We start from the raw sequence: 27,986 nt of genomic DNA on the forward strand, positions 1-27,986 counted from the left end.
GCCTCCGGGAGGCCCGTCCTCAATAAACGCTTTCCAGACACGCAACTGGATCAGCAACGGGCAGTGGCAGCTCCGGACTGAGATAGCGCTTGGGGTCCGCGTTCTACGCGCGCCAGGCATACTGTTACAGTCCGCAGGCACGGACACAAGGTGCAGCCACCGACTGCAGACACCTCTTATCTTGGCCTGTGCGGCCGCTTGCCAGTAGAGGTGGGGCATGTCCAGAGCTCAATATCGCTCTAGAAAGGTACCGCACTTATCACATGTCGCACGCTGGGGGCTTCCCAGGTAAACTGTGTTAGGCTGAACGGAGATAGGAGAAAATACAAGTCATGCCCTTTCCTGCCAAGGAGCCGGGAATCGGATTTAAAAAAAAAACTTTGTTCGCAGATCCTTCATATAGCTGAAACAAGGAAAATAAGGTGCTACATAAACGGACTTAAAAGGAAACACCCACTCCTCAGCATGCAACCGCATGCAAAATTTTAAAGCGCAGGGCCAACGTTCAACTTCACCTGGGACTTGCCACCTTTCTTAAGGCCTGGCTCATCGACTGCCAGTTTTATGACGAAGGCTGAAAGGAGTCGCTGGAAACAAGGAACAAAAAATGGCCGCCTCCGCGAACAATGCACCGGAAATGAAATATGCTCAGCGTATGAAGGACTTGGACGCAAAGATTGTGCCAGTGCAGCAAGTACTCTTTGAGGGAAACCTCGAAATCAAAGGTGTTACTGAAACCGAATTCTTAGATGTTAGAGGACCTGTTTGAAGGGTGTGCGCTCTGATTAACGAGCTTGTATCGCTTTCAGCGGTAGGCACATGTCATCGCGTTTAACACCACACGGGGCGCCGAGCAACAGCTTAGGAAACGACAACAATGGGGCCGTGCCCTTGGGAAGATCGGAATTAAGTATTCCGCAAATGTCTGGGTGCGGCTGGTTGTTAGAAGTGGCCGCAGTGCTAAAGGTGACGGCAGCGTAAGCGAAGGTGCCCCCGACTGCTATCCATGGCTGCAGCGAGGATGAGAAAATTTAAATACCGCTTTTTTTGGTCGATACGTAGAGACACACTCTTTTCTCGGAAGTCTAAGAGCATTAGCTCAATCCCATGTTTAGAAGGGAGTGCTCTTTCCAAAATCGCATCTATGTTTAGGTCTTTCCTCATGTTTAGGTCTTTCTTGAAGTTGCCATGATTCTTGGTAACCGTACAGGCTGGCTACGACCTGAAGATGCGTTCTGAGAAAATATCTCTCGTACGGAACTTCTTTCTGTGCTTTTATCAGAACTAAGACCATCATATCTGAGTAAGTTTTACATTAAGTGTTGATCACTACTTTGCCCTGTTCAGACTGGCATGGCTGTGTAATTTTTGCATGGATGTTTTCTATGTATTTTCATATCTTTCAGTATACCTGATGCCGGCATGTGGAGCTGTACGAGGGTGGCTGTTCCCACTGTGAATAAAGGACCTTGTGTTATAAGGTGAACTTGACGCAAACACAACCAAACTTACGTGCGCTAAAAATAAGTTTCTGCCGAGTGTTCTAATCAGCAGAAAGGCAGAGTTACTCACATGGTGAACTGTATTTGGCTGTTGTAGGCACCGAAAGTAGTTGTCACAATAAAAAATGATTAGGCTCGGTATCTAAACAAACGTAAAGGTACTGTTTAGGGTGGTTTACTGCGTGGATTAAAGGGCTTAGCTTCTTGGTTTCCTTCCTTTGTAACTAGCCCGGCGTCGTCAGCGCAGAAGGACGCGGGCTGAGGTAACTGCTCCTATAAGGGTGTCCCAACTATCATGCACCAAGATTAAAAAAAAAGAGCAATGGGGTTACTCCAAGAAAACCTAGTGCATAATGATTCCAGTAGAGTGGAGTAGCCGCCAGTAATTTTTTCGTTAATAATATTTAATTAGTTAATTGTAACTAATTATACAACTCGAGAAGTGCTGTGCCAATCATTAAAGTGTCAATGAGGCACTTGTAGGTACCCACGAGGGCCATCTAAATGTGGCATTTTCAATGACGTATTAAGTGCGTGCTCATTTTTTGACTGACAAAGAAGCCCCATGAAATATGAAAAATATCACGTGAAGGCGCTCCCGCCCACATTAAAAAGCACTGCCCTCAAATGAGGTGATTGAAAGGAACTGCTTGCCTGTCACACGCCCGAAGTGACAGCGCATCCCCTTGATAATGATATCGAAGGAGCAGCACCCACAGATTATACTTACTAAGAAACTCTATGGCAGCAACAGCAAGTTTTGCGGGGCGCGTCTGGCAGATAAGGCACAAACGCGGTCGGGATTTCTTCTTTCTTTTCTTTATTTCTTTCTGGCTTACTCAGAGGGAGCCTGTTCGAGGGCGTCGGTTTATAATGCGAGCGGGAGCGCCGTCTCGTGGTATTTTAGGGGCCAAGCCTCTTAGGGGCTCGGGCTGTTGGCGCGCGTGCCTCGCGGTGACCGCTGAGCATCCTCGGCACGCCCAGTGGCTTTGGCAATAATAATAAAAAAAAAGAAAAACTCCAGCGCTGTAATCAAGCGCTACCGCACAGGAAAAAAAAAAAAAAACACTCCAACGCTAATGCTAGAGATGAAAGAGAGGTCACCGCGGCCGCTGTATTCTTTAAAATCCATTATGGATACTTGGAGACGTGGCTACAGTGTGCCAATCCTTCCCGCCTCCCCATCCGGGGCTTACGAGAGGGGAGGCAGTGCTCCTGCGGCAACTGCAGACAGAAACGGTTCTCACGCCGGCGCTCGAGCGCCACGTGTGCCCGGACCTCTACGAACGAAGTGAGTGCAGTGTGTGTGCGCGAGTGCCCGCGGACCTTGCCCATCTCATGTGGGGCTGCGAAGAACACTGTGCGCGTGACGGAGGCCGCGGCCTCCCACCGGACGTTCGCGACATGATCGGCTCTACGGAGCACGGACTCCAGCTCAGGGCCGTCCAGCGGCTCGAGGCTGCTCTGGCGCGGCAACGGCGAAAGGAGGACCCGCGCTCCCCCCCCGGTTACTTCCCTCGGGAACGGTGACAGGGGGCGCGGCGGGGACACCCCCAGTAGCCCGAGCCGCAGGCCAGGCCCATTGCTTCGAGGTCAGCCCGATACCTAGAATAGGTAGATAGACAGGGGTGACGGCGAAGCCCTGCGTGGCCTGACCCGCACCCCCCGCCGGACAACGCAATAAAGGTCATTTCTCTCTCTCTCTCTCTCTCTCTCTCTCTCCAGAGACAACTTGGAGATCCCGCCACCACTGCCTGGAGTCGATGACGAAGAACTCGTGGAAGTCTGCAATGCTGAGGATGGCTTTGCATCCACCATTCGCAGCGAAGACGACGACCTCTTCGAAGCATATGAGAGAGAGAATAAATATTTCTATTTATCTGGCAGGACGATTACTATCACGGCAACTATGCAAATAAACATTGAGACTGAAACTTAACTATGTGCCCGACAATTCTCACCTACAACAGCTTCACCATTCAGGTCTTGCGCGTGAGTGCAAGGTTACCTAAATTTTTAGCTGCAACCGCGAGAGGAGGTGCTGGCGATGCGGGGGTTCCCACCTGAAGGCAGCGTGCAAGGCCGCGAAGCCTTATTGCACCAACTGCGGGGGCCCCCACGTCGTGCTGGACCACTCCTGCCCGCGCTGGCAGGAGGAGCGTCGTGTGTGTGCGGAACTGGTACGAGTCCCGGCGCCTGCCTCTCGCATGGGCGTCCGTGCAGCACTGCGAGCGGCCACGCAGCCCCAGCCGCCCCCTGTCGCACCCGTTACGATGTGCCAGCAGCCAGGCAGCAGCAGTGTTGCATCCGGGACGGAGCGGCAGCAGCACACAGCCCAGCGTCAGCCCAGCAGCCAGGCGGCCCCTGTGCGGTCGAAGCGAGGACGGAAGAGCTTGTGCAAGCAGCCGGCCTCACAAGAACAGCCACACCCCGAGCCCCGCCATGGCTAGGAGCCGCCGCACACAGCCCCTGGTGCCTACAGTGCTGCAGTGGAACGTCAACTCGCTGCGACCGCGTCGTGCGGAGCTGAGTACGTTTCTGCTGCAGCACGAGCCCCATGTCGTGGCTCTACAGGAGAGCTATGTGCGAGTGGGAAGCGACGGGTCGTGGGGGGACTCGCCTGCCGGGCTACACCGGCTATCACAGCCCTACGGCGTGTGACAGTGCCCAGTGCTCGGAGGTGGTGTGTGGCGACCCGTCCCACCCCCCAGGAACCTCGCGTGCCTCACTGTTTGTGAGGAACGATGTGCAACACGCAGAGCTGGATACCAGTGCGGTGACGACAGTGGTGCAAGAGTGCGCGGCAGTGACGTTGCGGCTCAGTGCGGGTGGTGCAGACTTTACAGTGTGCAGTGTGTACGTGCGCCCTGGACGGCCTTGGGACGCGTGCCTCCTGGATCGGCTGGTGTCCCTGTGTGCAGTCCGCCATCTCCTCTGTGGTGACTTCAACGCACACCACACTGCCTGGGGAGATGGCCGGATAGACGCTCGGGGAGAGCATCTGTGGGACGCCATGCTGCGCCTCAACCTGTCCGTGCTGAACACTGGTGAGAGCACCTTCCGGCGGGGCAATTGCGCAGCCACCGCCATTGATCTCACCCTAGTGTCAGCCGGGGTTGAGGCCACCTGGAGGAGGGAGCCCAGCACGTGGGGATCCGACCATTACCCGCTGCACATCGCACCACCCGACAGGACAGCCAAGCGAGCCGCACTGCACCACGTCACCCACTGGGACCTGTTCCGGCGCCGCCTTGCCGAGCAGGACCTGGGGGAAGGAGCCGAGCTGTTCCGGGGCCTGGTTTGCTGCGCCAGACAAGCCACGCAGAGCTGCACAGTAGCAGAGGGGGCCACCACGCCGGACCTGAAGCTGCTGCAGCTGCGGGCGGTGCGCAACCGTGCGGAGAGGAAGGCCCAGCGCTCGGGGGAGCGGGCGGACTGGACAGCATACCGGCGAGTGGATGCGGCTTGCCGCCGTCACGCCAACCGCCTGAGCCGGCAGCGCTGGGCCGAGCTATGCGTCAGCTCAGAGGCCGACCCACGCTGCCGCCGCCTCTGGGGCATCTTCAACGCCGTCCTGAAGCCCCAGAGAAACCGCAACCCCCTGGCTGCCATGGCCATCCGCAAGCAGGCCAGCTTTGCGGAGTTGGCCAACCTATTCGCTGCACACTTCCTGCCGCCACACCAGGCGGAACCAGGGCCCGCTGCTGCTGTTGCTGAGACGGGGGAGGTACTTCACCCCCTCAACAACGCCCCTATCACGGAGACTGAGCTCCGCAGTGCCCTCCGCAGCTGCAAGCGTAAGTCGGCGCCAGGGGCGGACGGCCTCACCTACCAGATGATGCGCAATCTGGATGAGGTGGGGTTCGGCCGGCTCCTGGCCGCCTACAACGTCATTTGGGACGCGGGCCGGCTGCCACCAGAGTGGCTGCTAGCCATCTTGCGGCCCATCCCAAAGCCAGGCAAGGGCCTTGTGGCAGTCACGGCGTACCGGCCTGTGGCCCTCACATCCTGTGGCTGCAAGCTGCTCGAACGGGTGGCACTGCGGAGGATGGAGGCCATCGCAGCGGAGGAAGAGGCCATCCCCGAGCAGCTAACGGGCTTCCGGAGGCACCGGGCAGCCACCGACTCCATCGCCGACGTCGTGGCGGCCCTTGAACACGCCATGGCCTCCAAGCAGGTGGCGGCCTTGGTGCTGCTGGACGTGAAGGGCGCCTTCGACAACCTGCAGCGTCGTGCCATCTCCCTGGCCATGGAGGAGGCTGGCATTGGGGGCAAGCTGCGGGGCTTTGTCGAGGCGTTCCTGACGGGCCGCACGGCGCAGGTGCAGGTGGGAGACGCCCTGTCGGCCCCCCAGCTGGTGGACGTGGGCACCCCACAGGGCTCCGTCATCAGCCCCTTCCTCTTCAACCTGGTGATGGCCGCCCTGCCAGGCTGCCTGCCCAGAGGAGGGGGCCACCGAGTGTACATTTCGGTGTACGCCGACGACATCGCCCTGTGGGTGCTGGGGCCCAAGGGCCAGGGCCGAGCCATTGTGCGGCAGCTGCAGGCGGCCATGGATGCAGTCCGGGCCAAGCTGGCGGGCGTCGGCCTGCAGCTGTCGGCGTCAAAGACAGACGCCATGCTGGTGCATCCAGACGCCGCCGCCCGTGCTCGGACCCGGCGCCTGACCATCGATGGTGAGGAGCTCCAGTGGAAGACCAGGGTGCGGTACCTGGGACTGACCCTGGACCACCGGCTGAACTTCCGGCAGGCAGCCTAGGAGCTCCGAGCCAGGGCGCAGCTGGCCACCACGGCGGTGCACAAGATGGTGGCCCGGGACAGGGGTTGCTCACAGCGGACGGCTCTCCGGCTGTACAACGCCTCCGCTGTGGGTCTCCTCATGTATGCGCTGCCGCTGGTGAGCCTACAGAAACCGACCTGGCGGCAGCTGGAAAGGGATCACCGCAAGGGGGTCCGTGCTTGCCTCGGCCTGCCCCAGAGCTCGTCGTGCGAGAAGACGCTGGCCGAGGCGGGGGCGTGGACCCTCGAGATGACGGCTGACCGGCGGGCGCTTGGCCAAATTGACCGGCTGCGGCGCGCCGAGGGGGGCGGCCCGCTGCTGCAGCGACTGAGGGGCCACCACCGCTCGCGCATGGGGCGCATGCTCGCGCTCTACGAAGAGGTGGTGGCCCCCGTGGATGCGCAACCTGGTGGCCCGGCTCCTGCTCTGACAGCGGAAGTGAGGCTGGACATCCCAGGTCTGCGCAGCAAGCGGCGGACGCCCCCATGCGGACAACTGCAGCTGACACGGGGCGTCATCTGGGGCGACCTCGAAAGCCACACCCTTGTCTACACGGACGGCTCGGTGCGGCAGCAGCAGGGGTCGGCCGCAGCGGCAGCCGTGCTGGGAGAGGCCACCCGGCAGGCGCGGCTGCCCTATGCCTCATCTTCGGCCACTGCCGAGCTGGTGGGTGTCGGACTGGGCCTGGACCTGCTGCTGGAGGTGGAGCCCTTGCCCGAACGCTGTGCCCTGCTGTGCGACTCCCGGGTGGCCCTGGCGCGTCTACGGGACGGCGACTCGCACTCCCTGTTGGTGCGGGGCATCCGGGAGAAAGCGGCGCAGCTGGCGGACCGGGGCACTCGGCTGTGCCTTCAGTGGGTCCCCGCCCACATCGGCCTGGACGGAAACGAGCGGGCAGACGAGCTGGCCGCCGGGGCTCACGCGCTGCCTCCCTCGGACATGTTGGCCCAGGCGGCAGCGGACGACGCCCGCCTGCTCATCCAGCGACACCTCCGCACCGGGCATCCAGACCCGCGGCTGCGTGTCGGAGGGGGTCTGCCACCTGTGCGGGCATCACGCCTGCCTCGTCGACTGCGCTCGGCCGTCCTGCGCCTCCGCGTGGGGGCCGCGTGGACGTCAGAGCGGAAGCACCGACTGGGGCGGGTGGCCAGTCCCGCCTGCACGCACTGCCGAGCGCCCGTGCAGTCCCTGCCGCATGTACTGTACGAGTGCCCCAAGTTTGCGGCAGGGCGGGCGGAGCTTCTGGCCGTGCTCCGAGGGGTGCGGCCGCTCGAGGAACTGCTTTGGCCCCCAGGAAATGCCAGGGAGCGGGACAAAGTGCTCAAGGCCCTGGGAGCATACCTGGGGGCCTCGGGGCTCCACAATGCACTAAGGTACAACTCTACGTAACTGCCCGGGTCGCAGTGGAGTGTAGCTGTTAGGGTATAATTCCTGTGTGTGTGTGTGTGTGTGTGTGTGTGTGTGTGTGTGTGTGTGTGTGTGTGTGGGTGTGTGAGTGGGTGTGTGTAAGTGTGCAGGTGTCCTACTCCTTCGTGTCCTGTATTTTGATATTTATTTATTTGTCTAGTGTTTCTTTTTTTTGTGTGTTTTTTTTCTCTTTCACCTAACGTTGTATATAGGTTATTCTTGCCCATGTTTTATATATTTATGTTAGCCCTCTACCCTATCCCCCTATGCCTATGTACTCTTTCCTCCCTATCCCACCTCCCCCACACCAGCAGGCGTTCCGGTGTCCGCCCCTAAGCGAGACAATTAACGCCTGTTGGTGGACCTTCCTTTCTTGTTTTTGTGCAATAAATACATACATACATTATATAATTTTGCCACCTGCTGTTGCGTTCTGTTGTTCACAGATATCAAGCCATAGATGACCACTCTGTAGGTATACGTCAGCCGCTGTTGAGTTTCTGGGGTTTTATTTGTGAAACGTAAGCAGTTTATGAGCATAAATCTTGATCAGTGCAGCTTCCCGTCAAGCTGTAGAGCCACGGAAATGCTGTGCGGGAAGTATACAGGCATGACAGGTCTGATTGCAAAAAGAAAAAAAAAGAACACACAATGGCCCACTTAGCAATTGCCTGATTAAGATTTGGCATTGCAATTTGGCATCACACGCAGAACAAGATTCACCGCGCGACGGAATCAACGTCTGATGCCGTTGTCGTATCATTTCCTCTTTGGATGGCCGTGAAGCTGAGACGTTTCGTTGCTGGCACTGCACCCACCCTTAATGCTCCTCGGCGTCTCTGCGTCGGAAGTACGGCAATTGTACTAACGCTTGGCCACCTCAGACTAAGTTATTGCAGTTTAATGCAATGACATTTTATTAACGTTTAAGGCACAGCACAAATCAATTTTCCCGCCAATTAATTGCTATTATGCTTACAGAAGAAGCGGCCATTATGGGCGAATTGTGAATTCGAATTAGCGCTCCAAGTGTTACCAAAATATTGTTGAACTTCTGAAAATTATCGAGACCATCAAACTGTCACGATAAAGAGAAGTTTGGCGGGTAACATACCAGGCATAGACAGCAAGTGGGCAACAGAGGTGATGCACTCTCGTTACAAAGCGGAGATCGATGTGCTCTTGGGCAAGTGAGTGTTACAGTTTCTCATTGAAATATGAAGTGTACGGTGTCGTGTTATCAAAAGGCCAGGTATAAAAGCTATTATTAAGTGGTTTCATCTAACAAACTTTCCTTATCATCAACTCATACCCCTTATCTATGCCCTGTGGCAAAATAAACGCTAAAAAAAAGTCGTTTTTAATGTCAGTGCTGGATAATCTCGTTACTCAGTCAGAATTAAGACGCAGGTCCTGTAACTGAAGTAACATTTAGCTGCACCTTGTAATAAAGTCGTAGCACAAGGTGACGTGAAAACGAAGTTGAAGCGAAGTCACTGGGGTTTAACGTTTTTTTATTATCATTTTGCTTCTATAGCCCTATGGCGGCCATTGGGAAAGAAGAAAATAAGAATAAGATGCCGAAACAAAAGTAGCATAACACGACAAAATTCTGGATAAACAAATTAGGGTGGTCCGGAATGGGAGCAGTTGTAAGACCTTGGGGGTAGCCTTCGTCCTACTTGGGATATTCAACGGCTGATTATGATGTCAATCATGGTGATGGCGACGACGATGATGATGATAGTCAAGCTGACAAGTCCCGAGCAAACGTTAAATACCACACTACAACACCCTCGCATAGACTACAGAGCTAATAGTGAAATCTCTTCGAAAACAAATTATGGTGACCACCGAATAGGTCCATATTCATAAACACCGTGCCTGTTGGTAGAGTGTGTTATACATGGTTGTATAGAAGCTCAGCTCAGTGTACTCCAAAGAAAAACTTAAGGAATATAGAAAAAAATTTTCTACAGTAACTGAACGAAAACTGAATATCACGGGTCAACTTCTCTGGCATTTAGAATATCTTAATAACGGTGGAATAACTTGAAAGTCAGCTTCACCACAGAACCCTAAAGCGCGTCGTTCTTGCAGTATCGCACCAAAGGGTGGTTTAGCCCGACTGTAGTTCTTTTTTATTTTTCGGCGGGTACAGTAAAGACTGCGAGCCCACAGTCCCCAGTCCACATGCTCTATGATCCATCTAAAAAAGCTATTCTCACATATTAACAGGAAAAACTCGAACACGGAAGCATAGTTTTAGGTTTCAAGCTGTGTGATCGTCGTTAGGTCAGACTTGGTATGGCAAAAAGCCAACTTTCTGTTTATTATTCGATGCACGAACCATTACCGGCTTTTCTCTCGTTTTCTTCCCGTTCCTGCCAGGGAAATTACTCCATTATTCTTTTACGTGTACGTGCTTTATTTTTTATCTCAGATTGAGCAAGGTTGCTTCGTCTTCTCTCCAGTATCTAAATTTCTACGTTTTATGACTGCTGTTTTTTTCTTCATCGTCCATGTGTTGTGTCTATTTCCTGTGGCGTGCACTCGCGAAGCGTGCATTTGCGTTAATTCATCTCATCCTACAGTCAATAAAATGTGAACAAACAAAACTGCCAGTTCCTAATCACATCCCCAGCCAAATAAATGAGGCAGGAGTCTCATGCCATCTGTGCCAGGGCACGACCAGGAAACCATTGCAAACATACGCAGCCTTTCGTTCATAAAATGACTGCGTTTAGACCGTGGAGTCTACCTTCTATTTGCATGAAGACTGATAAACTGATGTGATGCGGACTGACTGAGGCATTTGCCTTTTGACTCGCTAAAGACAACATCGCCACCACCGAGAAAAGCTTGTTGCGAGATCCGTGCATCTTGATGCCTGATTGCGCCCAGGGCGAAGTGTCCACCGCACGTAACACATCAGCTCGTAACACGCCCAACACATCATGCCTAAATTACGAGTCGTACTTCCCGCTGCACAAGCCCCAGCTCGCCGTGAACAGTTCGAAGCTCATGATAAGGACGTGACTGACTCCAGGATTTAGACTAACCTCGGGAAAGGCAAACGTAGGAAAAAATGTAAAAAAAGAGACGACGTAGGACAAATATTATTACAGCTAAAATTACTCTCGCTAAGCTAACGGCAAACGACAAATAAATCACATACACAGCAAGAAAATGGAGAGCATATTACCGTTTTTTTTATTTTACTGAAGAAACCAGTGTTTATATGACAACATAAAATCACGGGCACGTCTGAATAAGAACAACAGTGGCAAGAGAAAAAAATACATGAACAAGAACCAACAGTATTCATCTCTTTTTCCATCAATAAGAAGTACTGATGAACACAACAACATACGCGCCCGGTCACTCGGCTGTCAATTGCAACATTCGGTTGCGAAGCGGTATTTCGGCACATCACAATACAAGTTTAGATCGGCAAACAGGCTTTCCTGGGAGGTGTGGGAAGCCTTTGCCACGAGTAAGGAACAAGTTTTTATTATAGAGCGCTGTGAATTGCATTAGTTACTAAGAACCTGCCAGACATTAAGCAACCCAATTGGCTTACTGCACTGAGTAATGTTTATTGTTTCTTCACCTCATTTCATTAGCCAAAATCCTTCCCATTCCATCCCATGTTTCTATACATGCGCTGGTTTCTTTATTTAAAAAGTGGTTGCGGGTTAGCTCAGCTAACATTGGATATGCAAAGCAACAGCTTGGCTTGGCTTAGTCTGGTTGAGCCTTGGTTTCGCTTAGTAAACCTTTGATGTAGCTGTATTGCCGACCACGGCTCAAAGCCATTCGGTCCCGTGCAACGCTCACATAAGGAGGCCGGGCCTCGCTTTCATTTTCGGCGAACGCGGCGTTCCTCTTTCACTGCGAACGCGGCGCAAGATGAGTAACATAGCCCGATATGACCCAGCGGCGCCTGCGTGAGAGGCTGCGGGTTTGGTCGGCTGCTGATCAGATGAGCGGCCGCTCTCGTCGTGCACCGCCGCTACGTGAGCAGAACGACTTAAAACGGGGCCTTGTGCGCAGCGTCGACAGCGAGCCCGACGAATCACGCGATGCGCTTCGAGGGATGTGTCGCCGGGGGTGTGTCTCCGGTCAAAAAGTTAACTTGCGCGTCCTCCGCGAAACCGTTGGACGAAAGTAGTAAAGCTTTGCTTAAAAAAAGCTGTTGATAGGTTGCGCTGCACTTTTGCGCTGTGCAACTTATTTCCCAGCCTGTGTTCAATTTGGTGCAGTAATGTTTGCTGGGCGAACTTTTAGGCTTGAGTAACATTTTGTTATGTGACTTCATAGCCCGCGGAAAAAGGGGGAGTTTGACTGTAACGCACAACCGATGAGTTCTTCTAAATTACATTTCAACTAGACAGTTATTCTCATGAAATAGTCGCACGACACACCAGCTTTAAGGGAAACTCTTCCATTGTAACGGTGGACTCCTCATAGGTCGACAGCGCGCAGAAGCATGCTGGACACGAGAGCGTGCAATTGCACAAATTAAGCGAGAAAAACAAATACGGTGACTGTGATGAGCTTTTTGATATAAAAAAAAAACAGCTGTGGGAAGATGTTGTGGGAAGATGTAACTTTAAAATCGTTGAACATTTTTACGTTCCATAAGAAAATGAGAAATAATCGAGTAAGTTCAGCGGCGAATCATGGTGCGTCTACCTTCATTTTGTGGGTACTGCAGTCGGATTCATGTAAATAACGACAAGTAATACCGGCATGTACACTTTAAGGCAACCCCGTGGTTCAGCTTCACCGCAGTGCGCTCCACTGTCCAATCTATGCAGCCGACAATAAAATTCGGTGAATGGCGAGGGCGAGCACATCATTTGACTCAAAAGTCCTGTCAGCGCTGTGTGCACGCAGTGCAAGCATGACGTTCTGCATTGCTCAATGCCACTGGGCAGATAACGTTTTGGGTCAAATGGTATGCACATCGCTGTCTTGCGTCGAATTTGCTTTGTTGGCGGCATAGAGTGGTCACTCAAGGACATTGCCGTGAAGCTGAACTACGTGGCTACCTCAAAGTGTAAGCCCAAGGCGGCCCTGTGAATACAGTTATCAATGTATTGTTCGTACGCATATTTTTGTTACAGCGAAATTCGTTTATACAACTGGCGCCCCTAGATAAGGCCTTCCATTGCACTGCGGGGAGCTGACTCTTGTCGCTACCCTAATCTGGGGTAGCTGGGGCGTATAATTTTAGGCAGTGTAGGGTATACGTGTGAGCGGCGAATAAAAAAAAGTCAGAGCTCGATGGCCTGTCACGCGCTGATGAGGGGTGAGGTTCTTGATTAGCATGCAGGGAGTGCATTCACATTTCTGCAGAGCTATAATTACCAATTCTGGCTGCGTACTTATAACTTAAACCACAGAGGAAATGGTAGGCTGTATAGTGGGACACGCTGATAAGGAATTGGTCTAATTGTCTATGGTGCATTGCTGATTTGATAACTGTAGCGATGACTACGCTAGTCGTGGCTTGTTGGCTCGATAGCCTAATTACGCAATCGCTTGCGCCAGGCGCGTTCATGAAGTTGCTTATATCCTTTTTTCATCTTGAAAAAAAGCTATGTTTTAATGAAATGAGATTAAACTATCAGCCGTGAGTGACGACTTGGGTGTTTCGTTTTGAGTAAAGTCCGTATGTTATGACCGGCGATTGTTCATTACCGCGTGCCTCCCCTGAGCCACTGTTTGGATGATAACATCAGCGCTCACCGCTATGAAAATTTATAAGGCGAAGTGAACGTAATTTTCGAACTGCGAACGAAGGCTTTTCCAAAGTGCCGAGTATGATGGAATTCTGCAAGTTCTAAAATATTTTTTTCAATGATACGCGGGGTGTTTGTTTTTTAAAGAAATCACATTAGGACGAGCATAGTGGTTCTTTTTGGGCACTTGGGATGCGCACAGTACATCTCTATGGTGGCGAAAATCGTTTTGCCTATTGCAGATAAACTAAGCGTCCGCCAAGCAGAGAGGAGGAGGAATAAACGTTTAATTGAGCAGTCAATGTTGTTGGGTTGACCGCCAGATGGGGGACCTCCTTAGCCCAGGAAGTCCTGGGTCTTGGCGGCCAGTATCACCCGGTGTACTAGACGTTGTTGGGGATCCGGGTTGGAGCCGGTCAACCGACCCTCCCACTGTTAAAATGAGGGATTTGGATTTGGGGCAATGGATGGTGTGTGGCGGCACTCCCATACCATGTGGTAGAGAGTGCATGGCTCTATGAAGGATTTACAAGTGTATGTGTACAATGTCGGATGCATTGAGTGTAGTAATGTACCATGCGGAAATGTGTTTGTAACTTTCTGTAAATGACCGTGTCTTCGCGAGACATGTTGAGATGTGGAGGCGGAAAGATTCTTCGTCCCAAGTGGTAGTGGGTCAGGTTGTCACTGTACTTTCTGGAGATTATTTCTCGTGTTGGGCTTATGGAAGGAGTGGCTGACATCCCAGAAAATAACAAAGACTTTAATGATTTCATACGCAGGCAGTGACAACTAAAGGCATGCACACCCTCACTGCTAATCCTTTTCTCTTAATTGCACATGCAGACGTTCTAATACTCGTGTAGTTGAAATAAATCGCAGGATCATAAAGTTTAGCGACGCAAAAATTGCTGTCGCTAGGCTAACACGGACGAAGAAGCCAAACTCAAGACGATTGAAGCGCGCTCTATGAATTTCGTACCGCGTACACAGTTCTTGTAGAAATATATGCTTGCATTCAGCCTACTTTGACACACACACACGCACGCGCACACAAAAGCACTAACATAATACTTTTGCAGATGGCCGATTGCAATTTTCTTTGATGGCGCGCGCGGAACTGGCGACCTGCAGGGGTCACATTTTCCAAGAGCTTCCACATTTGGGTGCCAAGCGCAAGTGCGTAGCTGGCGTGCATCACATATGGTGGTCTGCCGTGACGGGATCTCCGATAAGCTAGAGCTGCCGCAGTCAACAATACTCCAGCACCTATATAATGAGACAAAATTAAAGGCACATATATTTAGATGTAACCAGATGAATAATACACCGAAGCTCAGTGTGTCGAACGGCGACAATCAGAATTTCAGCATAAATGGAGCCGTTCGTTTTATCGAAACTTCCAAATACAAAACCACGGCGAGAAATTTGCGTATATTGAGCAAAATATCATACATTCATAACGATATTGGAGTTGGGCTGCTGCCCTAAGGTTGTTTTGGAAGTTGCATTTGCGACATTGGCATGTCCCACGAACAACTTAGTCATCTTGTATAACATGGTGTGAGTTTGTTGCCGTACAGCAGAGTAACACACCGCGTTACGCCCTGTACTGCACAACCGGTACCACTGTTGCCTGTGGGCCAGCCATATAATCTCTTTTTCTGCATTTTTATGGTATTTCACATGGATTTTTATGGCATCTTTTATGGCATTTATTATGAATCTTTTGTGGCATATTTAGGAAACCTTAAAAAAGAAAATGTGTTGCGTAACGTTGAGAAACTGCGACGAACACCATTGATTCTGGACCACTAATGAATTGAAGTACGAGATGCCACGCACGTAAAAATAAATATGCATTATAATGAAGATTCGTGCATCGTCCTGTCGTGTGTAAGCACTTTTTCTCGGTGTATGTTGACTGGGTCCGTTGCAACACGGCAATAAACCATGAGGTTTTCAAGCGCATTAGAAGAAAACTGAATCGTGTTATGGGGACTGGGCGCTGAAGATGGATGCTGAGTTAGAAGAAACACACAACTGAGGCACACAAGAAATGCACAGCGTTTCCACCATTGGTTCTGAAATATGAACGTCCCGTGCTAGACCTCTACAACGCGGCCGCCGTAAGCAAACTCCGAAGGCGACTTGACATCGACAGCGTCACTTGCCCCGACGCCATCACCCGTGCCGCTGTCAGCGCTAACGAGCTTTTCTGCTAGTACGCGGGGTGCAGACAAATCGGGTTCGAAGTGGTACGCCAGGTCTTCCCGTCCAGGGGCGTTCTCCTCGGAGAGTACGGGAGGATCCGATATTGGGTCGGCGATCTCAGTGTCGTCGCCATCCTCTGGCAACGGCACAGGCTTCGTTTCCGGCTTGCGCTCAGGGGATGGAAGCTTAGGTCTTGATGGAGGCCTGGGTGCCGGCAGAGGTTTGGGCACCGGCAGAGGTTTGGGCGCCGGCAGCGGCTGCGGCGCTGGTTTAGCGGCCGGAGGCCATGGCCTCCCTGCAGGTGGAGGTGGCGGGGGAGGCCGCCTTGGGGGAGCCGGCCTGGCGGGAGGCGCAGGCGGCGGCAATGGCTTCGGAGGCACGGGTCTCGGTAGCTGCCTGGGAGGCACCGGCACTTTGGGTGGTGGCTGGGGTTTGGGGAGAGGCGGTAGCTGAGGTCGGGCAGGTGGCTGAGGTCGGGGGAGGGGCTGCTGGCGGACGGGAGGCTGCGGCGGCTTGGGGACCTGTGGCGGTGGCACGCCGGGTCGGCTGGGAAGAGGCGGCAGAGGCGGGTAGCCAGGTGGAGGAGGTGGCAGCGGAGGCAGGTACGACAGGTCCGGCCAGAAGGGCACCGTGGGGTGTCCATAGACGTCGAGCGGATATCCGAACCTGCCGATGTTCATGGTGTGCTGGCTGTGTATCACGTACGGAAAGTCCAGAGAGAATGGTGACCCCGGATGGTAGGGGAAAGGCACTTGGAAAGGCGCACGAAATGGTTCATACACTGGGTTCGGGATCAGCACAAGAGATGCGTGAGATGCTTTGCTCACGGGGCCAGGAACGTCTTGGGCGCTGCCATGGCTTCCATCCACGAGGGATATGCTGCTGCCTGGGGTTTCAGTGATGCCTTGTGCTTCGGCGGGACCCGATGCCAGAAGTTGTGGCGATGGGGCTGGTGCACCGAGTGCAAATGTCGTATCTTTTACCTGAAAGCAACAGATGATAAGAAGGCCGAATATTTTAATACCCTAGCTAGGGCTTCCCACTGTTGCAAGTGCCAAGAGACGCGGAAGCACGCTGACATCGAGCGCCATACATAATAGATGAACTATTACAAGCTACTAACAGCGGATGATGCAGCTTTTAAATGAGCAAAAAGCAGACTCACGTTGTTGATGCCAGTCACCGCGCTCGTTCCTGAAGCTGGATAGACAGTGGCTGATGCCAAACACATTACCAGTGCGCCGAAGAGCGTCTGAAAAAAAACAAAAAATACACAGTACACTTGATGGGTTATCCAGCGCTACGCACAGCCCTTGGCGAGCCCGCATTTAGCGTTAACACAGCCAATGGCAAAGTCACATATGGGGCATGGTGTAGAAGGAGCTTACATCGGTTTAGCCCCGCCTTTTCCTTGCCCCAATGTAGTCTGAATTCCTTGAGCAGAGTGTTAATACTACAGTTGCCTAAACAGAATAGAGTGAAACAATCAAGACAATATTTTGATAGTGACGGTTTAAGTAAAGGTTACAAACGCGAGGCAGAAAAATTGGAGGAGAAGGAGGGAGGGGGAGGGGAAGGGGGGAGGCACTGCAGAGCCAGGCAAACGTAGAGGTAACCAAGCCAAACAGGCAATTCTTCGCTTTATTCAGAACAGGGGCCAGCTGCAGAGAAGAAGATGATAAGAATCTTGGAGTGAATAAGTGGAACACGCAGTGAGTATCTCCGATGTTGACTTGGGCGACAAGGCCAACGAAAGAGCACAACTTTCAGCGAACACCGAAGACGAAGACAGCGTTTGTGCGACCCAGAATGACAGTTCAGACCCCGAATAAATGCGGTTGCTCTTAATATGGTAACCGCTCGCACTTTCCAAAAACTATGGCTCAGAAGTAAGCCGCATAAAGTTGACTACCCGACCCCAGCACCTGTCGCTGGCGGAAATCTGAACATCTAAACAAATTTTTGGCCTAAACTTCCTATTGGGGAAGCGTTATATAGTTCGTAGCATTCATTTGAATCGTCTCAGCGCGCATTCACTTGAGGCGACCAGGCGGAGTAGACTGTGTCGGTGCAGTTTGAACCAGCCGAACGCGGTTGTTGGAGCGAGACTCTATTTGTATTGTGCTTGGCGCCGCTCGCGACAGTGTGAGGAAGAAACCTTTTTATTTATCTTTTGCTTTTGTTCTGCTTTTGTCTCCCCTCGTTTTAAGCCCAGACAGCTCGTTTTTCTTTGTGTTTGTCTTTTTGAGTTAATCGCGTGAGGGTGTATTGATTGATTGATTGATTGATTGATTGATTGATTGATTGATTGATTGATTGATTGATTGATTGATTGATTGATTGATTGATTGATTGATTGATTGATTGATTGATTGATTGATTGATTGATTGATTGATTGATTGATTTACAGTGACATCCTCTTACTACTGTGGTGAAGACGTGTATCATCTCACCGAAGAAGCTAGTATATTAATTTTCTACTGCTCTTTCATTTTATCTGCAAGCTCAAATCAAACTTCGTCCGTAACAGGTGGTAGCTGACCTACACTACAATCTCCTCTCTGCATTTTTTTCCCGCCACGGGCATTCCAATCTGTCAGTCACCTCCACAGCCTTATAGTTTACTATTTCTGCATTAACTGTAATGGGTGCAATCCCACTCCAACACAACGAGGCAGATTGTTTCTGTTTCGTTTCCAGAGAACCACATCATTTTGGACATACTTCCACACAAAGCTATTCTTTCTCGAGCAACCTGCTCTAGCATCAGAAAGCACATGTAGCACTGCCCTTGGAGTTATCGAATGGATTTTCCCTTCTTATATCAAATTTCTTGACCCTATGCAATGACGCTCTCAAATCCACCCCCGACCCCCATTTATTAATTTCTGTCTGCTCTGCCTCTTTTTTGAGTCTTACTTTGGCTGTCTTTGCTCCTCCACAATTGTTTACCTATTTCATCGTAGTTAGTCATCCAGTCATTCTCAGTCACTGCGTATACAAGCTTTTTAACTTTTTAAGTATAGAGTATATAAACACTTTGGCTGTCCATCTATTATTCTTAACATCTTCTCAAAACATATTTTACTCTGTGCTTTTCTAAATTCAAACGACGCCAGCCTATGTCTCCCAGCACTGCTTCTTTAGCTGCTTCACTAAAGCCAAACGGCAGAGAGTACGGCGGTTCAAGCAGAGTACGGCATTCGGAAATTCCGAGTCCTGGGACCATTACGTCTTTCCAAACCCCTTGCTTTACTTTGTGTCTGTTACACCCCGAAGAGTTTTACGCTTCATTGTAGCTGCATTACGCCTTTCCTTTATTTTAGGTTGCTCCTTGTGTGTTATTAGGCCGTTGCTTCGTTAATTCTCACTCTAAAACATTTGTTTTCTTTGATTCCGGTTATTTCGGCATGCTGGATTGTCCCTGCGTCGGTGCTGCTGTCGTTAAAACCATTATTCCTAAATTTTCGGTGCTCGAATTTAACCTGTGGGCAGTGGCTTCCTGGCCGAAGATATTTGTGAGCAGTTGTATATTTCTCTGATTATCAACGCCCGAATCGGTCTAAACTCACCTGAGTGGGTGGTATACACCAATATTTGGTAAGGTAAACTTTATTGCAGTAGTTCTAAACCTTGAGTGTGCCGGGAACCCCATTGGGGCTTGCAAAAGTTACGGGTACCCCATGGCTTGAAGCGCAACGAAAAACACGGACGGCGAACACAGAGTAGACAGGACAGGCGCTATGTTCGGTGTCTGTGTTCGCTGTCCGTGTTTTTCGTTGCGCTTTCAACCACGGAAACTCCTCACCAGCTAGCCCAGCAGAAAGTTCTACCCAGTTACGGGGGACCCATGATAGTTTTTGTTGATCCGGGTCATAATGTCAATATATTTGTACTTACAGCTAAAGTTGCTCGCGTACTTATTCAATGCCCACCCTTTGTGTTTGCCTAATGCTGAAGCGTGTCATATTGTTCTACAAATAACTTTTGCAGCCTATTTATTCAAACACGCATAGACTGTCGTTTGCGTGTCTTGCTTTATCGCATAGCTGGCGTGCTGTGCAAAAAGCGAACGTTAAAACTTGTGCTACGCAGAGAAAAAAAGTACAAGGCATCTTCTGTCCCACATCATAAACACTCTACCACATAGTGTGGGCATGCCTGAACACCCCACATCTCCCTCCCAATCCCAACTCTACCCCTCCACAGTGGGCGACGACACTGACCAGCTCTGACCCTTGCTCCCAGCTTCGGCTGGTGAATAGGGCACGGAAGGCCGGCTAGAGCCAGGGAGTCCTGGACTGAGGGCAACCCTAACTGCTCCGGGGTGACCACAATAGCAAAGAATGGGATAAATAAAGTTTCTCATCCTCCTCCTCCTAATGCAGCGAAGCCACCTCATTGCATTGCCAACAGGGCCTGGCAAAAAAAGAGAAAAGAATAAGGCGGGGGAGGAGGGAGGGGGGGAGGGGTTGATTTTCAGGGAGGTCTTCGCGGACCCCTGAAACGCCCTCGTGGGCCCCCTGGGGTCCGAGGAGCCCCACTTGAGAACCACTGCTTTCTTGCATTAGACTAGTGCAGTGCTAAAAACCCTGTTTTACAGCATTTCAAATTCTTGATAAAATAGGCTTTACTGCAGCACACTCATGCAAAAACAGAAAAAACACGCGGAAAAGGTCATTTTAAAAAGAGTAAGTCATTGTATGGAAAGTTTGACTGCTATACAGAGTAGATTTTGCTTTAGGGTTTAACTGGACAAACGAACTCAGCGAAACAACCAATAAATTTCAAATAATTATTCAGGAAGTAACGTGATGTCCCTAATGCTGGACATGGAACGTAATAGAAAATTAATTAACTAGCTATATAAATGCCAAACAAACAATAGTTACGCTCAGGAGCCACTTCGTGTAAGAAGCTTGGTACAAGGTAATATCTAATACACCCGGTGCAGCATGCGCGCGCATTTTCTTGATCATTAATATACCCATTGAGTGGCATCGTATTTTATTGTGTTACCGATTTATTTAAAAAAGAAACTAATCTAGACTTTTTTACGGGGCCTTTTATTCTGCACCCATTTTCAATAGTAGTAAAGCGACCTGGTTGAACAACCAAACGTGGGTTTTATAAGACAAAAAAAAATATCCTCGTATCTGCCTGCTTCGCTGCGTGCGACGTTGATAAGCGATAGCGTTTCTTCCGATTAGTTTGTTGCTATGGATGTAGAACGCCCGTATGACGTATCACACGAAAAACTTCGGTTCGATGCCGCCCTGCAACAACATTTTTTTTTATTTACTATAAATACTGAACATCACAAAAAGGTTATTCCCGATTTATTGTCTTTTCTGGTGATTCATTTATTTACTTCAAATTCCGGCGTTCGGAGGAACTGACTGAACCAACATTCTTGGTTTCACCATATCGAAAACTTTTTTTACACCCTTACAATTTACTGCTACCTTCTAACTTGATTACTGGCATCACGTTTCCGCGCATTAATATCATGTAATAATGCTATTGTTCAATAAGCTCCTGTACTAATTCAATTGTTGAGCAAAACTTTACCCCTGTGTCTCATTCTTAAACTTTGTGGTTTGAAATTCCCGCTCCGAACCCATCATTCCGCGTCATCAGACTTTGCGCCCTTATACGATAATTAAAATTTCTAGTATGCCTCAATTTCATACCAATATTCTTGCGGGGAAATTCGCACTGCAGTTGCTTGAATTGATGATTGTCAATTTCCCCTGCCCCCCAGTAGTTTTCAATCGTGCATTTTAATTTTTTTCATCGTGATAATTTAATTGTCGGGATCGAAATTGGCGTGTTTACAGCAAGGTGCAAACGGCAAATTCCAAGAGTAAACTTCCACAGTTTTCAAATAGATTCATTGGAGGTATTAATTTTTTTTCTACCCGTTATTATATTCATCGTTTGGATTTCTTGCTGATATTAAATAATCCCAATCCCGCCGCTAGCATTTCATTCTAAAGACCAGTCATGAACAGCTCGTTCACTACACGCACCGACAAAGCAGCGCGGATAAATCTTTAGCTCGAATCTCCCGCCAAAACATTACGAGTATAAGGGGGGCGGGGGGGGGGGGGCATGCTTTTTCTATTCACTTCCCTTCCTTCTACCCTGACTACGTACGATCATGCCTTTACCTTATCACTTTCTTTCCCCAATATAACTGGGAACTTTACAATTCAAGTAATTATTACCCCGTTTGTGAGCTCAATGAATGCGGGCGGTGTTTTCTCACGACGTAGTTGAATCAGTCCATCATTTTCTTGCCACAATTCATCTGGGTAATTAATTTACCATGCTAGTAATTAATGGGGCAATTAAGACCACTTTCCAAGGAATACACGAGAATGCAGGTGGTGTTTTTTCACGACATCACTGAATAAATCATGCCTAGTGTATGTGTTGTGCTTCGGCTTGGCATCAAGCGCGCCTATCATCCCCTTGAACTCTTGACATCCATTTACAGAACCTGGCTGCATCGGTAGATGAATCTATAATTTGTGGGCTCCACTCCTACCAGTCCCTCTGTTGAGACTTCGCTACTGCCTGCTAAATTTCTTTTCTTCTTACCGAACAGTGGACAGGTGGACGGACGGACGGACGGTGGGAAACTTCCCCGTTTACCTAGACCAAAAAAGACGATCGTCTTTAATAAAAAGTTAAAGCCGTTCCACTCCATGTGAAAGCTGACGGAAGAGCAGAGCAGTGATTCGCCATAATGGGCTGTAGCACCGTTATCCGCTCACTGCCAATGCAATTCAAATTTCCCGCCTTTCAGTGCTCGCGCGCCCCCTGCCTGAAACTGCGCCGCCAGCGGGAATTCTGTTCTTTTTGTGCGTGCGGGGCAATCGTGATACACCCGGCTGCGACGTCTGCTCCCATCACGGCGATCAACTATTCTTCAGTGGCTATAAAAAAAAAACTAAAGTGAAGAAAACAGTCGGTAAGCTACGTGGACTACGCCCAAAGCAGCCTGAAGTTTAGGTTTTCATTTTTCGTTTACGTTTTTGTCATTTTTGTTGTTTACTTTTTTTTTCGTTGCCTATAATGCGCTCCCTGTCCTTTTTTCAGTAACGTTTTGGGGAGTAACCTAAGAATGTTTACGCATTAACATTCATATTGTCCCCAGCTGAATATATCGCCATCATTACTGTCATCATGATCATAATCACTAGTAATAATAATAATAATAATAATAATAATAATAATAATAATAATAATAATAATAATAATAATAATAATAATAATATCGTTTTGCACCGGAGCCTGTCCTCCCGGTACTTGTTGGTAAGCCTGCCGTTTGTATGAAGCCGAGACCCGCCGCGGTGGCTCAGTGGCTAAAGCGTTGCGCTGCTGAGCACGAGGTCGCGGGTTCGATTCCCGGCCGCGGCGGTCGCTTTTCCGATGGAGGCGAAAAGCAAAAACGGCCGTGTGTACGAGATTTCGGCGCACGTTAAAGATCCCCAGGTGGTCAAAAAAAAATTAATCCGGAGCCCTCCACTACGGCGCGCCTCATCGCCTGCGTTGCGTAGGCGCGTTAAACCTTACAATCATCATGTATGAAGCCGAGGAAACATTTCGAGGTGCTGCCAGAGTGATGGTGTGTATCGGCCCGTCCATCGAAAGCGCGAACCGGTCCCGTGGTTCGTGCTTCTTACATACGGGCGTGGGGACCGCGGATCCGTGCATAAAATGACGCCGCTTTGCTGTATGCGACTTCACTTTAGCGCCTTATCGGTGTCCGTAACGAGAAACGAAGTGTTGCCGCGCGAAATTTATTGGTGCTCGGTTGTCACGACCGCGGAAAGTTGAGCTGCGGAGATAAGAACTGTGCAGATCTAACGAACATTTCGGATACTGCTAAGGACGGAGTAGACGAGGAAGAGGAGGGGTGGAAGGGGAGGGAGAGGATTCAAATAAAATCAAAACACGTTTTTTGCCATCACACATGGTAGATGGGAGGGCGGCGGGAAAAAAGCTGTTCGCAGGCAGTTTGACCAGCCAATTCAGCTCCTCAATCTACTCTACAAGTGGCCTAGTCAGGAATTTTGTAAGGTTGTTAGGGGGAGGGGGGTTGGGATAAAGGCAAGCCATCAAGCAAGTAAAGAAGGAAGCCGACATTCCCAGTATCGTACGAGAATTATTTGTTAATTATTGGCCAATGTCGAACGTCTGTGTTGGTGCGAAGTAGTTTTCCTTTTCACACCAGATGATCTGAAGCAGTTTCGTTCTACATGAAATGATATTCATCATCATCATCGTCGTCGTTGTCGTCGTCGCCACCATCACCATCCATTTGAGTACACTGCAGAATGAAGGCGTCTTCCATATACTTACAATCGCTCTGTCCTCGGTCCCTTGAAACCATTCATTGACCCTCGATTTGTTTACATCTGGCTGCACTGTGTTCTCTTTCTCCCCTTACTTCTGATTCCGTCCCTCAGTAGCCCTGACCGACCAGTTCCGCCTAACAACCAAGTGCTGTTGGCCAGTTCTCCGCACTAGTATCTGCTAGTATCTAGTATCCAGTACCTAGATACTGGCAGATTCCCCCGGCCCCATACTAGTATCTAGTATGGGGCCGGGGGAAAATTTTCCTGACCGCGTATGAACCTGGAAGTTTACTGAGGGAGAGCCTGCATTTTTGCCGTTTCTAGTTCCAGTTGAGGCAAACTACACGAACTATGATGAATTATTCTTACTTAGCCCAGACTTCATAATCTCATGAAAGTTGTGCCCCGAAATTTAATGCTTATCAGGAAATAAGCGGTGGGCGAATGTTTGTGATTCCCACTGTGGAACCCGTGGAGTATGGGATTGACCTTCACTAATAAGAAGTGCGATTCACTTTCATATCTGTACTGAAAGTTTCCACGCACATACGCACGCACGGTCAAAAAAAAAAAAACGGAAGGTTTGGATACTGTTAAATGCGCTTTACGCTCAACACATGCAAAGAATTGCACAGCCGCAAAACAAGCCAAATGAGGGGGCGCATTGCTGCTCAAGCACTAAACAAATATAAAAACGTTTTGCAGATGAGTAGCTCAAAACTGCCTACACGGCCACTAGAACAGATGTATAAGCAGCGAATTGATGATATTCCGCCAGTTGTCGCGATCACTGGTCTACGATCCCTAGCTCGTTTTCCCAAATCCGTGCACACCCAACGCGTGAACTTCTGGGCCATTACTTTGGTCAGTTACGTCCCTGAATGAACCGTGGCCAACGGCACCACCAAAAAAGGCGACGGTATAAATCGTAAAGTATAAAAGGTTCCTAGGCGCCTTCAAGGTGTTGATAGCCTTCTAGCTCGTGAACCCTTCCAGGATGTAATTATGAAATATAAAAATTTTAATTGAACCGAAAATTCAAAGCCAGCCGCTCTCAGAAGTTCGCCCTCACGCCTAGTTGTCCATATACAGGGTGTCCCAGTTTTCATGCACCAAGGTTTAAAAAAAAAAGCAATGGCGTTACTCGAAGAAAACCTAGTGCATAAAGTTTGCAGTACTGTGGAGAAGCGGCAGCATTTTTTTCGTTAATGAGACTCAACTAATTAATTGTAATTAATTATCTAACTTGAGAGTTACTGTCCTAATCACTTAAGTGTCAATGAGGCACTAGTAGGTACCACGAGGGGCATCTAACTGCGGTATTTTCAGCAACAAACTAAATGCGTACTCATTTATTCTCACTGATAAAGAAAACCTGCGAACTATGAAAAATACCACGTGACGGCGCTTCCGCGCGCATTGTAAAGCAGCGCCCCCAAATAAGCTGATTGAAAGCAACTGCTTCGCCTGTCACCCGCCCGAAGAGACAGCGCATCACCTTGATAATGACATGCATGGAAGGAGCAGCGGCAGCAACAGCAGGATTCGCGGGGCGCGTGTGCAGATTAGGCACAAACTCGGTCGCGATTTCTTCTTTCTTTTGTTTATTTCATTCTGGCTAACTCATAGGCAGACTGTTTGAGGGCATTGCTTTACGATGCGCGCGGAGGCGCCGTCACGTAGTATTTTTCATATTTCGCGGGTTTTCTTTATCAGCCAGAATAAATGTTTACGCAATTAGTTCGTCGCTGAAAATACCGCTGTTAGATGCCCCTCGTGAGTACCTACAAGTGCCTCATTGACACTTTAGTGATTAGGACAGTACTTCTCGAGTTAAATAATTAATAACAATTAATTAGTTAAGTCTCATTAACGACAAAATGCTTCCCGCTTCTCCACAGTACTGCAAACATTGTGCACTAGGTTTTCTTCGAGTTACGCCATTACTCTTTTTTCAAATCTTGGTGCATGATAGCTGGGACACCCTGTATAGCTGAAGCCATGCGCAAGCAGACGTGACATACTTGTCGACGCAAAACACTCGTAAGGCCCCACAATAACACACTGACCTAAACAGAGCCTAGGGTCAGTGGTCTGCTCCATCATGTGATGTAGCTACCTCTGCGTGTGCACATGATTCGGTCATTATTTCCTTCTCTAAAAGCACCTGCAGCAGACACTGTGTGACCGTCATGAAACGGGGAAATTCACTTATTCTGTCGGTTCCGTGCCCAGTTTGGTTGTCCAAATTCGCACGTGAATATGAAACGTTTACCATGCGCCCGGTGCTAGATTCCTAAAACTGCTCACCACAAGAACGGTTCGTTAATGGTCGACGCCTCCTCCGGGGACAAGAAAACCAACCGCGTCCCGACGACTTCGCGACAGACAAGCGCAAACCAATCAGGAGCCACACCGAGGGTGAACAGTTTTGGGAACCTGACCCTTACCACACAACGCCCTCTCCGCGACAAGTAACATTTATCGATACTCTTGCAAAAGCAGCGCAACGAGAAACAACGTACTCGAGGCGAATAAATTTTAGGTGTAATTTGGCGCTTGCATTTGCCTGCCCTGCTATACGCTAGTTCCAATAAAACGCATAGCCAACTATCTCGTACCCACACGTTGTTTATTTATCAACACTAGACATAAAGAGTCTTCACAGCCTCCTGCTGCATTTTATCGCTCAAGTTTGTACCTCTTCGTGACTTGTGTGCGGCACGCCTTCTTCATTTTCCTGGGTATACCCTAATACATGTATATTAAGAGCAGCACATTTCTCCCCTTCCGAAAAGGAAGGAAAGCGAAGTGCGATATACTGTTTGTTCCTCTACTCGCGTTTTTACTACATCCGATCGCTGTTAGTGCGACAATGCAAGACCGGTGCGAGATATCTGGAGTGAAGTGTCAATAAGGGCATGACCCAACACAATGCCGCCGTCAAGGCGTTCTCTTGTCTGCGCGACTTCAGGAATTCACCCGATGCATTCCTGGCTGTGGCCCGTCTTTGAGAGCGCAGTCTAAAATGGCCGTGGGCTGCTGTTTCGGCCCCCTTAATCTGGAGCTTTATCGCGTGACGACGACGTGTTTAAACCATTCTGCGTTCACACGTTGCCCCCCCCCCCTTGTTTCGCGCGCGGATGACCCCCACTAGATCCATGTGCGTGCGAGGCTCATGACCACCAAATGAAGTAGTTATGGGCATCGCTATCGCATCAGAGAGATGGTTATCTAAGTAATTATAGCCGAAGGCGAGGAAGTTCTGCGATTTTTTCCCGTAGTATCTTAATAAGGTCGTTTTCCACCAGTAACTATCTGGCAATCCACAGAAAACTCGCACTTACGCACGCTGCCTGGAGGCACATCGCTGAACGTCGTCCTTTTGTCATCAACGTCGCACAATAGGGCACGCACCGCGTCGCCACAAATATAATTGTCGCCAGTATCGAGCAATTTTGGCAGTGAACGAAAGGTTCGGTTCTCATCAAAATAGCACGGTCGTCAAACATGCCGTTCACAAGCCACCATTGCCTTGGGAGTAAGGCAGAAAAAAATATTTTATCCCACTCCGGAATATTCTCCCGAGCCCGAAATAATGACAGATGTTTTTTATAGTGTAATTTTTGTTACGAAAGAATAATCAAACGAACGCATACATAAAATACACAGCATTGGGCATGCAGAGGGCATTAAACAATCCCATAAACACAGACAATACAAAGCAAAATGCGAATGAAGGGTTTTAACTCTGCCACTACACCAATACTGGGCTATCAGATCACCCTTACCTTGAAACACGTGTCAACCCTCATGGTGAAGTCGCAAGGCCAAGAAGCGGAAACAAATAGACAAGACTAAGCGATCAGCATTTGCCACGTGTCGCCGGCGAACTGCCGGAATCGGGTGCGGAGTTCGCCAGCCTCCGGGCACCGCAACCGGCCTGTGAAATGTCGAAGATCA

The 27,986-nt window shown here is 49.8% G+C and overlaps 1 protein-coding gene across 1 annotated transcript; it reads right to left on the reverse strand.

Moving 5' to 3' along the window:
• Positions 1-10,947: 10,947 nt before the first annotated feature.
• LOC144155473 (uncharacterized) lies at positions 10,948-27,977 on the reverse strand. The gene is made up of 3 exons (XM_077686939.1): positions 27,815-27,977; positions 16,819-16,905; positions 10,948-16,636 (listed from the first exon to the last, which is right to left on the reverse strand). Exons 1-3 carry the CDS (start codon positions 27,836-27,838, stop codon positions 15,545-15,547), a joined length of 1,203 nt encoding a protein of 400 aa, XP_077543065.1. The 5' UTR covers positions 27,839-27,977; the 3' UTR covers positions 10,948-15,544.
• Between the last annotated feature and the right edge of the window lie 9 nt (positions 27,978-27,986).

The sequence above is a fragment of the Haemaphysalis longicornis genome, unplaced genomic scaffold (assembly GCF_048455015.1).
Source record: "Haemaphysalis longicornis isolate Haplotype H1 unplaced genomic scaffold, Haemaphysalis longicornis Haplotype H1 scaffold_1, whole genome shotgun sequence".
NCBI lineage: Eukaryota > Metazoa > Arthropoda > Arachnida > Ixodida > Ixodidae > Haemaphysalis > Haemaphysalis longicornis.

Coding starts and splice junctions, on each gene's coding strand:
- LOC144155473 (XM_077686939.1), bottom strand. CDS start 27,838: ATGAGGGTTGACACGTGTTTCAAG. Junction 16,906..27,814: donor GGGTTGACACGTGTTTCAAG/GTAAGGGTGATC, acceptor GTTTTTTTTCAG/ACGCTCTTCGGCGCACTGGT. Junction 16,637..16,818: donor CGGTGACTGGCATCAACAAC/GTGAGTCTGCTT, acceptor TGTTGCTTTCAG/GTAAAAGATACGACATTTGC.